This window comes from Pan paniscus, chromosome X (assembly GCF_029289425.2).
Source record: "Pan paniscus chromosome X, NHGRI_mPanPan1-v2.0_pri, whole genome shotgun sequence".
Classification (NCBI taxonomy): Eukaryota; Metazoa; Chordata; class Mammalia; order Primates; family Hominidae; genus Pan; species Pan paniscus.
The window spans coordinates 33,313,901-33,328,214 of record NC_073272.2 but is presented as its reverse complement, the minus strand read 5'-3'; the positions used below and the strand labels follow the sequence as shown (position 1 = coordinate 33,328,214).

Genomic DNA, 14,314 nt, shown 5'->3' with positions numbered 1-14,314 from the left:
GTAGTATCTTCGTTCAGGTTCAATGACTACTGTGCATTATATCCAATGCTTCTGGCAAGTGGGTTGGTGGAGGCAGCCCAAGATCTTCTAGAATCAAGAGAATTGGATCCATTTCCCAGTTCTAACACTTATCAGCTATATGGCTTTTAGGCAAGTCACTTAAACATCCGAGTCTCAGTGCTCTCATCTGCAAAACAGAAAATGTGATGTACTTCACAGAGCCAGGGGGAGGAATAACTAAGGTGGTACATTTGTACGTGCTTTGTAACCTGTAAAGCCCTTTACTGTACACATGTCATTTACAGCTCTATATCACCATCATGACCTAGAAAAGCAGTACTGACAGAAGACTTATCTTCTTGCCAATGCTAAGATAACTTTAGCCATTTCTGCATTTCTAAAGGAAGGAGTCTTTATCCCAGTATCTATGAAGACTTGGCAGGAATTCCCGTCAATATTTAGTTGGTAATATAAACGAATTAAACAAAAGTGCACACTAGGTTTTAGGAAAATTAAAGACAGAACTATCATTTGTACTCCTCTTACATTTCCCAAAGTGCTAAAACTAGACAATAAATCAGTCCTCAATAAGTACTTGTTTATCAATTTTATATTCATTTATTTGTTGATAATACAACAAAGATGTTTATATGCAGTATAATATATATGGCAAAGATGAAAAGTAGCAAATTCATGAATCAACATCCTATTTATGCTTGAGAAGACAAAGAAAGTGTTGTTGACTTCATGGTATACATAACCTTAAGGAGCTCGTGATTGAGCCTGGGTCTCTGCTATCAATGTAGGATATAAATTTCAAATGTACTATCCTTTATATGTATGTTATTGTAGTAAACATAGAAAACTGATGCTACTAGTGAGAATACTTTATTGTCTTGAACAACTAAAAGTTTGTCTTTAATCCCCTAAGTGCATACGCAAAAGGAAAGTACTGTACAAATCAAGTACAACAGAAGAAGTAAAGTAAAAGACAAGTGAAGGAATTATCTGGAACTTAGATCTGGTTGGCTTTTTCTCCTGAAGTACTTAGATAAATTAACTCACTTTTCTCTTTTGCTGAAGAAGTGCAAATTAGGCAGGCATGTTATTCCACTTAGGCAAAAGGAAAAAAGAAAGAAAAACATAAAATGGCTATATATTTGACCAAACTTCGTTCTGCAAGAATCCCAATACTAACCTTCTACCATATAAACTACTTTCAAAATCAGGCTATATCCTTCCAGTACAAACCTGGTTTGTACTACTCAGAGATACTACTCAGTCTCTTTCAGTATTTCCCTTCTTTCAACTTCTGATGTGGTTCTATCCATATTCCCCTGCCTGTCTCCCAGTCAAAGAGAATGGGACACAACTCTCTTTAGAGTCCATCAGTGATGCTTTAGCTGCCAAAAATAGTGACAATAGACATTCATTGTCTGTCTACCTTACTTGTTCAACATTCAGAATTCTGCATCTTAAGAGGCTGTGGCTGAAAACTTGAGCCAGTTCTTCAGAATTTCTAACATGTTATTTCTGCCACTTTCTCCCTTACTTTAGCAGAGTAATTTAATTCAATTTGAGAGAGAGAGAGAGAAAAAAAAAACTTTTCTAGTTACACAGATCAATCCAATTGTTTGGAGCTTCAGAATGAATTTTTAAACTTGTTGAACAGAAGCATACAAATCTCTAAGAGCAAGTCAGATAATATACAAAGCCTCCATTCATTGTGTAGGCAGAAAGGAATGCTGGTACCCGGCAGCTCTCTGAGGAATGTTCCCTTGGCTTTGACTATTCTGCTGGGAACAAGGAAGGAAACACATATATAAAATGAATTTATAATGTCTCTGGCTTGTAATGGCAAAATGATAAGAAAAGTTGGCTGTTTAATATAAACTGTCAGTTGCATATTCCAGGCCTCCTCTCTTTGAGGTTCCTCCCACATCCACACGCCTGGCTACTGTTTAGTGTGGAGTACAAAGTGGCTGTTTATTATTATTGACTGGTGAGGCCTGTGCTCCAAAATTCATTCTGTCAACAGAATGTAAGCAAAGTTGGCATTTTAAAGCAGGGCTCTTTCAGTTTCTGGGTTTTCTCAGGATTGCTATGCAACAGGATCAGTGCTGTAGTCCCCGGTTCAAGCTGAAAATGTTACACAGGAAGACATACCATGTAAAGGTCAGATTCTTCTACTATAATAATTTTCTTGATCTGTGTGTATACAAGTGAAGTTGAATGCATAACCTCTTATCATAACTCTTACCAAGGTCCTATGTACTTTCCACCTGTCAAGCCTAAAAATATGTATTAAATGGGAAATCAAAACTAATAAATGCATGATGCTGTACTATATGTATGATGCTATAATACCAAGGTGAACTTAATTTGTGTTGTCAAGAAGATTCTCTCTCCCATGACAGACTCCCAGGAATGTGCTGGTGCTGTGGGCCAAGTGCAATCTTGTTTATTAGTCTCTCCACGCTTTTATGGTCAGAGTTAACTCTACGGATTACTACGTAAATAGAAAATATGACTTGATCCATATAGTAATGAAATTATTGGCACTGGGGTACACTTTATCATAGAATTTTATTGCCTATCACTTCCATAAAATAATACATTTTGTCCATAGACTAGAAGATATAACTTGTGAACTTTATAAAGTTATAAATACATTACTTTCCAACTCATAATGGCAAGGAATAAATTTATTACAACTAATAAGATGCCCATTTTAAATCTACATAATAACAGGAGAAGGCAATACGCCAAGAAAAGGGATTTGAGATGTATCTTCTTGTTAGTTAGCCTGATTGAAATGTCTTTTGAACTAATAATTATTTATATTTTGCAATTCTCCACATTCACATTCATCGCTTGTTTCTTTTGTTTGGTAATTCTGCACATATTCTTCTTCCTGCTGTCCTGTAGGACCTCCAAGGTGAAATCGAAGCTCACACAGATGTTTATCACAACCTGGATGAAAACAGCCAAAAAATCCTGAGATCCCTGGAAGGTTCCGATGATGCAGTCCTGTTACAAAGACGTTTGGATAACATGAACTTCAAGTGGAGTGAACTTCGGAAAAAGTCTCTCAACATTAGGTAGGAAAAGATGTGGAGCAAAAAGGCCACAAATGAATTAAAATGGCCAAATTTTCCTCATTGTCTTAGCACAAGTAACTGGTATCTCACATGTCTACGTAAATCATCCAATTTCAGAATGATTCACTTTATTTTGAATAAATGAATCATTTATTTGCTTGGTATGGAGATGATACTTGAGGATTCAGATTAGATTAAAGTGGTAATGTTTTATAAACATAGGAGACATGCATATTAAGACATTAGAGTGAATTTAAATGAGGAGTGCAGCTATTCTAATTTCATAAATTTCTCTCTTGGCATATCACAGGGTTATACAAAAAGTGATAAAAAATTAACGGATATGTATTATGGAATTATTTTTGGCATTAGTCTAAATGCATACCAGAGGACAGTCTTTAAAACCCTTTATAACACATTATAATTATATAATATAAAACCTGTAACACATTATAATTAACAGTTTAGAGGAGATAGCTCCTACAGTTAAAGAGAGACTATAGCAACTTCCTGTCTTTTGCTTCCTCTCAGATTTTGTTAAAACACATCCTCTGTAAACTAAGCTTTTAGTTGTAGTATACTCACATACTTTATATTTTGCCCCCTTCTATGTGCCAGCTTTCTTTGAAGAAGTTAGTTAATGGATGCATCATAGCATCTTTGTAAAAAGGGCAGAGGGAAGTTCTTGTTATACCAGTTTTGCAATAGTTCCGTGGAGGAACAAAAGGATAGAGATAGTAAGTAAAACGCCCATTGTAACTTAAATGATCTAGCAAGGGCGGGGAATGAAAGCCAGCCTTCCTGCTTTCTAAGCAGTTGCCTTTCTTAATTCATTTCTCTTTATTAAAAATATTTTGTGCTTTCTTCTATGTCTAGAGAAAAAGTGATAATGAAGGGAGGTAGAAGATGACCAAATGGACTTAATAATAGTTATGGGAGTATACACTAAATGACGGGAGTAGTTACTACTTCTAGGTAGAAAGATTACAGAAGGGAGATTTTTTTTCTTCTTTATAGTTCTTCTAACTTGTCCAAAATTTTAACATATATACTTCTATAAGGAGGAAAATCTGCATTTTTATTAATTCAGAAGCACTATTGTAAATGTCTGCATCAAGTATGAAATAATGATAGCAACTAATATTTACATGATGTACCTACATACCACGCAATGCCATAAGCACTTTCCATTCATTGACCGGTTTAATGCTCTCAGCAACCCTAAGAGGTAGATTTTATTATTGAATTCTTTTTACATTTGAAGAAAGTGAGGCACAGAGAGGCTAAATAATTTCCTTAGGGTCACTTAGCAAGTGGAAGATACAAGATGAAAACAGGGAGTCTGGGCCAGGCGTAGTGGCTCACGCCTGTAATCCCAGCACTTTGGGAGGCCGAGGCAGGTGGATCACGAGGTCAAGAGATCGAGACCATCCTGGCCAACGTGGTGAAATCCCGTCTCTACCAAAAATACAAAAATTAGCTGGGCATGGTGGCATGCGCCTGTAGTCCCAGCTACTCAGGAGGCTGAGGCAGGAGAATCGCTTGAACCCGGGAGGTGGAGGTTGCAGTGAGCCGAGATCGCACCACTTCACTCCAGCCTAGGGGACAGAGTGAGACTCTGTCTCAAAAAAAAAAAAAAGAAAAAAGTAAAAGAAAAAGAAATCAGGGAGTCTGACTTCAGAGTCTGAACTTTTAACCACCATATGATACCGTAGCATATAAAGAAAGAAGGAAACTTCTACAAAGAAATGCATACTAATTGAAAGGATGAAATAGAGAGTAGATTTTTTCTAGGAGTAGAAAAGGATTTGTTTTTATGAGAAGTAGATTGCTAGGAGTAGAACAGGTTTATTTTTATGTATAAGGTTTTGTTTTGTTTTGTTTTTCACAAGTTTGCACCCTGGCTTCCCAGACATTGTTCCTTATCTCCCTATTTTGTATATGAATTTTGTATCAACTTGGTGGTGGTACACTGGGAGCAACAATGGCAATAGCATTTTCAAAGATAGGGAGGCTCTATTAGCTTTCTACAGCTTAAACTCTTAAGAGAGGTCAGTATGTGTGATGACGTAGGCCACTTTGATAACCTTCGTCATTAAAAAAGAATGAAAATGTGAGATGGAAAAAATATTGGCAGGTAAAGTTAAGTTATTCTTTTCTGCACAAAAGAAAAAGAAAGGTGCTATAATTGTTCCGAGTATCACTTAGTGCCTTTTCTCTCCCTCACGTGAACTTGATAAAATAAAAGGAGAATTGAAAGTGGCAAATAGCATGTCAGCCAAAATATGGACTCTTCATTCTCAGCAGTTTCCCATGTCAGCTACCGCAGTTTAATTCTTGCTGTCATTAATCAGGTAGAAAACAGTTAGCTTATCTAAGGTGCTGCCAGTTCTAGAATTTAAATATTCAGATCAATGGTTTTGGCTTTTATATAGGCCTATGTAATAATACAGGATATGTTATAAGCACTCATAAAAAGCAAAGAAGTAATTCTCCACATCAAAGCAATTTAGCTTATTTCCTGACACTTGATTGAAATTAGGGTATTGATCAATCTACAGCAAATGGCAGGGTTCAATTGAGAGAAGTACAGTATAGGCAGTAATTAGGGATGATTATGAAATAGGATAGAATAACACTGGAAGAGTTAGATATAGAACCATTAGTGGCACTGATAAACCTGCATTATGAATCTTGTCACTTCTTCCATGGGGGTTATTTTAAAATGAAAAGTTGCCACAATTAAAAAATAGTTTCAATGATATACTGGAAAAATAGTCCTGTGTTTGCCCAAGTTATAACATACTATAAAAAATTACAGTTGGTCCATTGTTTCGTGAGCGATTCTGAAACTGCTCTTATATTTCAAAAAAATAAAACCATTAATGCTTTATTTCCCAGGTGTCCATTTTTAAAGAAACAAAATTGAATTTAAATCCAAATGATTTTGAAGTTTCCCTTTGTATTCCATTGGCTCATAAGAGGTATCCTTGTGCTTCCAAATACAAGTCCATATTGTATCGTTTTCCTTCCATTTATTTTTCTTCTGCCATACATCTTTTCTCTTCCTGTGATTAAGATTCTTATTTAAGTCATCATGTTATGCCATATTGATACATTTGCAAGAATATTCTACCTTGGACGCTGTTTATATCATATTACTCTTTTGTTCAAAGCTTCAATCTTGTAGGTCTCCATATCTCCCTCATTCATTTATTTGTTCATTCAACAAATATTTAATGAATGCCTACTATGTACTAGGCACTCTTCTGGGCACGGAGGATGCAACCATGAATAAAACATACCAAAAAAAATCACTGCTCTGATGAAGTTATATTTAATCATTAGAATCTAGTAGACCTTTCTCTCTCTGCCAACTGTGCCTAATAAGTCCTTGCTAACCCCTTCCCTTCTCTGTTCTTTGTCTGCCTCCAGTTCCTTTCTCACCAAGCATCATTCTGTTACTCCCCAACATAGATTCTCTGAGCCAAGAGAATCAATAGATTCTATTTTCTAACCCCATTCCTACTCTCCAACAATTTCCTCACTCTCCCATATGAGTATGTACCCTTGCTGGTTCTCACACTTGCACCATTCTCTTTCCTCTTATTCTCCAAATTTTGATTCATATTCCATAACAAATCTTTTCTTTTCTGGCTGTTTCCTCACTAGGTCTTCCCAATACTATTTAATTTACACTTGATAACATGTTTCTTCAAGTGTTCAAGAGTTGCTTTATAGGGCTATGCTTACTGCCTCCAGCTAACTTATGTGAATACAAAAATTTCAAACTCGAAATATGTGAGTATGGTAGAGTAGAAAGACATGGGCCAGCAGCTGGGCAACCCAGTTTCCCTTCTGTTCTGTTCTGTCACTAACTGTCTTAGCATATAATCTTGATCAAGTCACTTAACTGCTTCAGACTTCAATTTTCTCCTTCACTGAAATGAAGAGTTTGACCAGAAATATGGACAGTCTCTTCCAGTTCTCTTGCAATCGTACAATTTTATTCTTTTAGTTCTGCAATCACACTTTATGAACCTGGAAAATTGTTTAATTTTTCTACCTTGGTTTTCTTAATTAAAATAGAACTGATTGATTTAAAAGGCATTATATAAAGTAATTAAGATGTCTTTGAGAGAAAAGAAATTTAATTGAAATTGTATAATCCTATCTCATAATTTAATTCAAGAAAATTATATGCTATCATTCCACATGCATTATTACATCACATGTTGGCCAAGAGGTATAAGGAAGAAAAGTAAGTAGTCAGTGATAATTTAAGTTCCATCAAACAAAACAAAAACATTAACTGCTTTAAGTGGGAGAAAAAGAGAAAATTATTTACTTAAATGTACACACACATGCATACACACACAGTTACTAATGATGTTATCCAATATTAAGATGGTAATTAGTCAAAGAAAGTGTTTTTCATTCTAAACTTCCATATCCACAATCCTTGCATTTTTAATTTTAGAATATTAATAACTTGAGAAGTGGTCAAGTCAATTTTTTTACATAAGAAATATATATGAAGATTTCAGTTTAGTCTACTACTAGATTATTTTTCCAGATCATTGTATATACTATTAACTATGAAAATCACATAATATGTTGTCAACATAATTTCAGCAGAATTTACATTATGTGAGATTTTTATATTTGGCAGAAAAATTTGTAAATGTTATATAAAATATTCACATTTATACAATTGTGAACATTAAGAGGCAAGGACACTGACATTATATAGTCTGTAGAAGCCATAAATCTATTGGGGAGTGCTTGCTATTAGAGGTTAGAATAGTTAGTGTCTTTGTATAATGGAGAACAAAAGAAGGGCAAAAAGAGGTGGGGTCTACCTTTGAGAGAAAACTGCAACTTGGACATTGAATATCTCTGACCTTCTTTCTCTCTCTTTTAGAATGTTAATTATGTTTGGATGTTGGAGTTCAAGACCTGTCTAGAAAAAAAAAATGTTGACTTCTCTTTGGGATTCTCTCTATTTAAAGAGATAGCTCCCATTTTAATTCTGTGCTTCTTTAATTTTTTTGTTTCTGAAGTACAAATTCAAATTATTCATCTGTTGATGACACCCTGGAGATTTTTCTCAGTGTTCTCTTGTAGTAGTTTCATGGTTTGAGGTATTACATTTAAGTCTTTAATCCACTTTGATTTGATTTTTGTATATGGTGAGAGATAGGGGTTTAGATTCATTCTGCTTATGGATATCCAGTTTTTCCGCACCATTTGTTGAAGAGACTGTCTTTTCCCCACTGTATGTTCTTGGCACCTTTGTCAAAAATGAGTTAACTGTAGGTGTGTGGATTCGTTTTTGGGTTCTCTAGTCTTTTCCATGGGTCTTTGTGTCTGTTTTTATGGCAGTATTGTGGTTCTTTATTATTTCTGCATTCCTACCTTTTCTTTCTGCATGTTTAAGTGCTATTTTATTACATGAGGGTACTAAAGATTTATAGGGATATATCATTAGTTTTATAAAGGAAGTCAAAGTGAAAAATGAATTCAATATAACACATTTCACTTTAAGAATGCATGCCTTTCAAAGTAAAGTTTTATTAAGGATTTCAAACTAGGCATTAACCAAATCACAGTTGAAATATCTGTGTCTAGAGAAATAACAATCACTTTATCAGCCCCTATAATTCTTAGCGTCCTGACACTGAGGAGTTCCTTAAAGACCAAGCAATATACTCCAACACATCTAAAGGCTCTGCGTTTTACCTAAACCTTACAAATTGTGGAAATTATCAGCTTTTTAGAGATTAGCACTTGCCTTGTTAAACGGTAGTAACCCCTAAGCTCTTGTCTTCACTAATAAAGATTAATAGACATAGATAGAAGCTAAGTATGCCCCTTTGAACCACCTCTTTTATTTTCCGTTGAGTGGGTAGGAGTAAGCAGAATATATTTGACAATTAGCAATGTTAAAAGACAAACTTTAGACAAATTCCGTTTTGCAGAGTTTATTTGAGCAAAAAACAATTCATGAATCAGACAGTACTCAGAATTAGAAGTTCAGAAAGCTCCACCCAGCAAGGTGGGCAGGCAGTATTTATAGATAGAAAAAGGAAGTGACATACAGAAACAGCTTGACTGGTTACAGCTTAGAATTTGCCTTACTTGGGCATAGTGTAAATAGGCATTTGCCTTATATGGACATGAGCTGATCAGTTTACAGCCTGTGATTAGCTGAAACTTGACTGCTGGGATTGGCTGAGGCTCAGCTATTTGTTACAAGAATGTACTCTTAAGTTGCATATTGCTTACATGCCAAGCTGGGTTGCAGTTTGCTATGTACAGAGTCAGCTTTAGGCCCAATTTAATTTAATTTAACAGCAACAAGCCTTTTTGTTCAGAGATCAAAAACATTTGGTTAAAACCACTAAGGTTTAAGGATTTTCTCATCTTACAAAGGTTTGTAATTTCTATTTCCCATATCTAAATAGGACAGCTCAAGTTATGTTTTTCAGCAGCTGTTTTATACCTTTGCAATCTTGATTTCTACATATGCAAAACAAGAAGGTTGAACTATAATCTCTCAGGTTCCTTCCAGCCCCAACAGCCTATGTATGATATAACCAGAAAAAAAAGTCATTACAAATACAAAGAAACATTTTCAGGAGGAGATATTCCACATGCAAACATAGGTTAATCATTTCAAAATATCTGGTATATACACTCATGAAAATAAAAATAGGGCAACTGCTTCCGATAAATGTATTAGAAATGTGACTTGAAAACATTTCACGGGCTTAACATGGTCAAAGAAAATGTTTTGAGCTCACAATGTTCCTTACATTTAGATCTTCAAAATCAAGTCACTGACAAATGCCACCTTTGCCCTGTGGAGACCAAGAAGTAATGTTTGGGGCATATCAGAAATGCTTTAATAAATGCTTTATCAAAGAATGGTTCTGGAGCTTACCTGTGGAATTGTGAAGGTTCTTGTTAAAAGCAGAGATTGTTGATAGAATTATAGAAAGTCTGGAGGTGGCACCTAGCAATCTCGATTTTAAACAAGCTACTCAAATGTTTCTTATACACACTAGAGTTTGAGACCCAGAGCTTTAGGTTGAATACATTTGTATATGCTGTTTTAATTCATTCTCTGGCTGCCTTTCACCTCTTCAGTTCTTACTCAGTGTTCTCTGTCCTTTGTAAGTTTTTTGCTTCAGTTTTTGTCCTCCTATCACATTTTTCCTTTCACTCTTGAGCTTTAGGAGAGGAAAAAAATGAAGCAATTTAATATGTAGTTAAGATGATCAAACATTCTGAAATTTTATCCAACACCACAGCTTAGAAAAAAATTAAAGAAAGTCCCCTTACCCAGATATGTGAGAGCTTTTCATCTTTTGAGGTTCCAGGTCCGTCTTCTGCTGCTGTATTAGCTCTCTTGACTGTCCTCTGTCCCTGGCTTCTAACAACTTCCCTATTTCATGCTATTAAGTTTCTCTTAGATCCTTTAGAACTGAATTCCCGGCTGGGTGTGGTAGCTTACGCCTCTACTCCCAACACTTTGGGAGGCTGAGGCAGGTGGATCACCTGAGGTCAAGAGTTCAAGACCAGCCTGGCCAGCATGGCGAAACCCCATCTCTACTGAAAATACCAAAAATTAGCTGGGTGTGGTGGTGGGCGCCTGTAATCCCAGCCACTTGGGAGGCTGATGCAGGAGAATTGCTTGAACCCGGGAGGTGGAGGTGCAGTGAGCCAAGATCATGCCATTGCACTCCAGCCTGGGTGATAGATCAAGACTCTGTCTCACCAAAAAAAAAAAAAAAGAACTGAATTCCCTAGGTCTCAGTTATTTTGCTCTCTCTTAGGGGACCTAAAGGGGTTCATTGACCCACTAATAATGAGTCAGCACCATTTAACCTAGAACTGGAATTTTAGCACTTCCTTACATAAACAAAGCCGCAGCTTGAGGTCTTAACGTAGGCAGCCTGCCCTTCACTATATCCTCCTCTAGACCTCTCTGCCACAAGGATATTTTGTTTCCTCTACCAGGCAGACAGAGGCCAAACGTTAGTCATCGTTATATTCTCTCTTCCCTTCCTCTCTCCCTACTCCCCAATGTATCCTAGAGACTTAGGGGCAGTCAATAAATATTTATTTAATCAGTGTCTTTTCTACCATTTGCTGCTTTTCCATGTCTGAGCCCTACCTCTCTCCACCTACCTTTCAATATGTCCTGCTTGACAGCCTCTTTTCACTCTCAAAGGGACCAAGCTGTGAATTCCAGACACCCCAAGGAATTCGTTTAACCATTACACATTACATGCTATTAAACAGCTAAAATCTTGCCTGGGGAATTGTCGCTTAGGCTTATCATGGAAAAGTGGTAACTGAAAGGATGGTACAGAAACATAAAAGAACTGACCTCTAATTGTATGCAATCTGCATGCACTGTTATATTCAATTCATGACATTTATGGTATTTCACGATTCAGTTCTTGGGAAATAATACCCTTAGAGTCTGGAACAATTTAATTTATCTTATTTGATGGAAATGCCTTCATTTTTCCTGGACATATTGTTTATATTGCAATTATAGAAAGAAAATCTTGACAATTTGGAAAAGTATAAAGATTAAGAAATAAATCACCTGTAAATCTACCTCTGAGGGATAACCTGGTTGTCATTACACAATTTTTTCCTAGTCAAGCATGTGCATACAAATACATACACATACACATATGTTTTAGAAAAATTCAAAAAAATTATTTGTTTTGTAACCTGTTTTCTCACTTAGTAACTGGGATGATGACCTTTTCCATATCCATAAATATTTGGCTATGTCATCATATTGAACCTTGCATAGGATTTTACTGTATGAATGCACCATTATATATGTAATAATTCCCTTTTAAATTAAGAGCTATTTAATTAAATTCATATATAAATTTCATTAATTTCTAAATTTAAAGCATATACAAGTTTCATTACATTTGAAAACAATCAGTAGGTTGGGGTTTTGCATTTCTCAAGCAATTCCCTCATATTGAATATTTAAGTTGTTTCTATTTTGTTTTATCAATCATAAATGACGCTATTTATAACATTTTTCCACCTATATCTTTGTATCTTTTTCCAGTTTCTTTGTTAGTATAATATCCTTGAATTTAAGCCTGTGGGTCATTGTCTTTGCACATTTTAAAGACTTTTATGTATTGTCAAATTATCCTTCAGAAAGTTTGGAACAATTTAATTTCAGTAGATAAGTATTCTTTGGTGATTCTGTTTGACTAAGGCCAAAAGGAGAATTGTATTTGTAATGTCAAGCTAAGTTACCAAATGGCTAAGGGAAATGTTGCTCCACCTGGTTGCTTTGCTTTACATTTCAATCTTTGCAGCATTAAAGTCTTTATTATATTTATGTTATAGGTAGCGTTATTATGAATTAATTAGTAATTGCTGATAATAGCTGAGTGATTGAGCATAATTTCTAATTTACCTGAAGATAAAGCTTTGCTAACACTCTGCGTTTCCTCTTTGTTTTCTGGATGATGATTTATTTTATTAATTTAGCTTCTCATCTTCAAGTGAAATGTGGATTTTATAGCATAGATCATTCATTTGTGTATTCTTAAATGGCCTCTAAGGATTAACGTGTTCTAAATACAGTTGACGGTAAAGCACTCAGTCTCCTGCCTAAATTATTCATGTTCGGGGGAAGCTTTCAGATAAATGTCTGATTTTACTCTTCCATGTGAGTTGTTGTCTTAGTACTTTTTACACAAAGGAAACAAAGCAGAAAATGTTGAAACTTGGTGAAGACAAATCCCAGGTGCACACAAATAAAGAAGGGTAGGGGGAAAGGAGACGCATTTGGGAAGAGGAGCAGAAAGGAACAGACGCCAGATGGAAGAACTCAATGGAAAAGGCTGCCTAGGGTGTAGAAATGGAAAAGTCAAAATGTGGGGAGAGACCTTTCCATTTCTCAAGGCAAAAAGAATTCCAGTACTAGCATGAGTCACATGAAAATGAAGTGTTTTTCATTAGTCACTGCATCCAATTTTTTCTACCAGAAATATTAAGAATCGTTGACTACAACAGTATGGAAAAGCAATAGATTCCAGTGTATATTTCATGCCAAAAGTCTCAGCATTCTGCATGTGGAAATAAACATATGGTTAAACACTGCCTTTTCTCAAAATTGCCATCAAACTATCCCCTGTTTTGTGGCTCTCAAAAGTAAGTAGCCAGATTTTAATTCAAGACTGCTTTGTAGTTCACAATAGGTTTATTGTACTTTTTTAATGGAATTGTTAGAATCATCAATTATACTTCTAGATCTTCTGACATAGTATGCTGCTGTTCTTTTTCAGGTCCCATTTGGAAGCCAGTTCTGACCAGTGGAAGCGTCTGCACCTTTCCCTACAGGAACTTCTGGTGTGGCTACAGCTGAAAGATGATGAATTAAGCCGGCAGGCACCTATTGGAGGCGACTTTCCAGCAGTTCAGAAGCAGAACGATGTACATAGGGTAGGACATTTTTAAGCCTCGTGCCTTGCACATGTTAAGCACATAGTAATCCAGTGACTATTTTAAAATTAATTTTGTTTGAAATTAAGTTGAATAGAAATCTTTTTTACTCTTCTCACCCAAGGGTCAATTATAAATAATCTAAGCCATTATATTGTAAATGTCAAACACATTTGTGTTAATAATACCCTTTAAGAAATCGTCCATCTCTTTTGGCTATATAAAAAAAAGCTTTTCACGATGAAAAATATTGAACATATACAAAAGTAGACAGAATGCTATAATAAAACTCATGTACTCATCAAGACATCAACAATTATCAAATCACGTGAGATCTTATTTATTCTATAGCTCTTCCCAGATTGTTTTAAAACAAATATCAGGCATGTGTTATTTTATTGTTAATATTTCAAAAGGTTAAAAGATAGGATTCACTCTTTTAAGGTAATCACCTTGCTACTATAATGCTTTTGAAATATCAATAATTTCATCATATCAAATATCCAGTCCATATTCAAATTTCCATTTTTCTCATACATATTATGCATTTTTTAAACTTTTTCTGGTTTTGGTTTAAATAAAAATTGAAATCAGACCCACACCTTACTTTGGTTAGTTGGTCTTTTTATTACTTTTTATTTGGAAGTAATTACAGATTCACAGTAAGTTTCTAAAATAGCATAGTTTCCCTGTATCTTTCACCCTGTTTC

The 14,314-nt window shown here is 35.3% G+C and overlaps 1 protein-coding gene across 1 annotated transcript in view; it reads left to right on the top strand.

Annotated features, from left to right (window-relative positions):
* Positions 1 to 14,314, top strand: part of DMD (dystrophin) — a 2,218,635-nt gene that overhangs the window by 1,820,347 nt on the left and 383,974 nt on the right. Inside the window, exons 56-57 of the mRNA XM_063601607.1 lie at positions 2,929 to 3,101; positions 13,448 to 13,604. Of these exons, the coding sequence (XP_063457677.1) occupies positions 2,929 to 3,101; positions 13,448 to 13,604 (330 nt within the window). The remainder of the gene's footprint in view (positions 1 to 2,928; positions 3,102 to 13,447; positions 13,605 to 14,314) is intronic.